A 2,568-nucleotide genomic window follows, 5' to 3' on the forward strand; every position below is an offset into this window, starting at 1 on the left:
AATCGATCATTTTGTAATTTATATTGATAATGATCATAATTTTGTACTTTATGTCCGAGAAGAGCATCTGAATGTTGAGAAAGTTAATTTGGAGGTACAACGACATCAACCAGGTGATGTCGGCCACGTACGTCAGTAGTGATGAGGAGTGCCATCCATGTTATGTTCTCTTTTGATCACTCACAAGGTCTCTGAAGATGAATATCGGGGTACGGTTGTTGTAGAATCTTCCAAACCTGTCGCATGAAGTGCAATGACTAATTATGTAGCATGAAATTAATTAAATTAAAAGGCCGGGCAACAAAATTAAGTAGTAAGGGGAAGATGGAAAGGCCGGGTAGCTACGTACCCTGTAGAAGAACTAACTTAGATGCATGTTTACCAAAAAAAAATGAAAAAAAGAACTAACTTAATTAGATAAGAAGATAGAGATCATCAGAATGAATGAATGAATGAAGTATATTTATTGATAGTAGTTATTTAAAATAAATCAATTCAATTTTCAATGGGGATGGGGATGGGGGGAGAACGTAGAAGGGAGAAGGGGAGGGGGTTGATCATCATATATCGATCAGATTAATAATGATCAAGAGAAGGGTCCGGTCCATTATAAAAACCTATGGTGGTGGCGAAGGACACAAGTGGATGGTGCAAATCCTAGTAGTTCTTTATTGGGGTCAAACTCCCAGATGTGATTCTGCTGCATTATGTTCCCAAGGACGGAGTGATAATTGCCTTCAAGCGCCATTTGAAACCCAATACAATTCACATTCGCGTCAACGTACATAAAATAGCTCTTGGGTGGTGGGCTGAATCGAGCCCCAGACTGGAACTGGATCTCAAACTTGGGCACTAACGACTCGTCGATGTTTTCATAATAGGTGTTGTTGTTGACCTTGAAGCAGGAAGCGAACGTATCATGCTCCACCTTTGGGAAACTTTTAAGTAATGGTTTCTCAAAGGCTTCCATGAGGGGATCGTATATTTCTTTAACCCAAAAGGTCAAGGTAGACCCGGAGTCCAAGATTATGGCTTGATCCTTTTCGAAGTTCAAAAGCTCGGCTGGGATCTTCAACTTCACCCCATCTACGTAGATTCCTTCCGCTGGGACTGCGTAAAGTTCACCCAGAAACCCAAGCTTCGTGTATTGCATGTTGGGAGGAATCTCTTCCCGTGGCCGGTTTCCGAATGTGAGGTAGTTGGTTTCACGCTTATCACTGAACCGGTCCATGAGACAGTAGGAGAACTTGCCATCGAAATCTTGGACTACACTTGGGCCGAAGGCATGGGTGTTACCACCCAGACCGAAGACGCCGTCTCCGTCGCTCAGGAATAAAGGATCAGACCCTTTAAATTCGTTGGTGCAACCTATCAACATGTCATGTAACTTCATCTTCGTACCGTTGGCTAGGATCACTGTCACCGATTCGTAGGCGTAGATGCCATTGGAATATGAAGTATCAGCGTATGAGTAAGAGTAGGCGCATGGAGACTTGGGTGTCGGACACTGTTTCGTTCCCATAGACATCAGACCCGCGAAATCTACTCGACACAACTTGCTGGAACAGGGTACGGTTCTGAAGGTTCTGGAACGTTCGGGAAAGAACATTCTCTTTGGTACCTTCCCCATCATCTTTTCAGCTAGACTGCCAAAGCCAACGGCATTGCTGCAAGAATCTCGCTGCGGCTGCCGCTGCCGCTTCCGCTGCCGTCTCTGCTTTCCCCGTCCCTGTTGTTGTCCATGCTGCTGCTGCTGTCTCTGCTTTCCCTGCTTTCCCTGTTGTTGTTGTTGCTGCTGCTGCTTATGGTATCCATTAATATTAATATTATTATTATTATTATTATTCTTATTACACTTGTTTTTGAGGCTGCATTTAATCCAGGTGAGGCCGCTCCCTGTATCTATCACAAGAAGGAACAACTGAGCCGGCGTCCCGACTTTGAGAGTGACAAAGTATTGACCTTGGTGGGCATAGGCACCGGATCTAATTGGAAGCGAGAAGGAAGAGTTGTCCCCACCCAAAACACCACCACTCCCATGACCAACCTCGGGTCTACCACGACCACGATTTGGTCTACGATGATGACCACGATTTGGTCCATGATGACCGCGCTTAGGTCCATTAACTAATTGAGTTGCACGTCTCCTCGATGATGCGAGCTTGTGGGTGATCATCTCCATCCGATTCTTATCGACATCCATGAGTTCCTTGAGGCTCTCGGAACGATTTAACTTCTTCTCCCCAAGGAGCCTCTGATCGTGTCTGTGAATCATCTCAAAGTAAGCCAAATTAGAAGAAGAAGAAGAAGAAGAAGATGATGATGATGATGACGACGACGAAGAAGATGATGATTCAGAGAATCCAATGATATTAAAGGAAATGCAGAGTAACAATAAGAACGGGAGGAGGGATTGCAACGACATTGTCGTCGTCGTCGTCGTCGTCGTCGTCGTCATCATCGACCTCGTCTTTAAAAAAAGCAAAACTAGGATTGGGTTATTTTTTATCCGATCTGATATGAACTGAGAAAGGGCGTGGAGCCGGAACGAAACTTAGATTTCCTGGT

The 2,568-nt window shown here is 44.5% G+C and overlaps 1 protein-coding gene across 1 annotated transcript; it reads right to left on the minus strand.

Annotated features, from left to right (window-relative positions):
• Window positions 1-607: 607 nt before the first annotated feature.
• LOC122651247 (aspartic proteinase NANA, chloroplast-like) lies at window positions 608-2,275 on the minus strand. The gene has a single exon (XM_043844550.1). The coding sequence runs from the start codon at window positions 2,273-2,275 to the stop codon at window positions 608-610; it is 1,668 nt and encodes a 555-aa protein (XP_043700485.1).
• Between the last annotated feature and the right edge of the window lie 293 nt (window positions 2,276-2,568).

The sequence above is a fragment of the Telopea speciosissima genome, chromosome 2 (genome assembly GCF_018873765.1).
Source record: "Telopea speciosissima isolate NSW1024214 ecotype Mountain lineage chromosome 2, Tspe_v1, whole genome shotgun sequence".
Classification (NCBI taxonomy): Eukaryota; Viridiplantae; Streptophyta; class Magnoliopsida; order Proteales; family Proteaceae; genus Telopea; species Telopea speciosissima.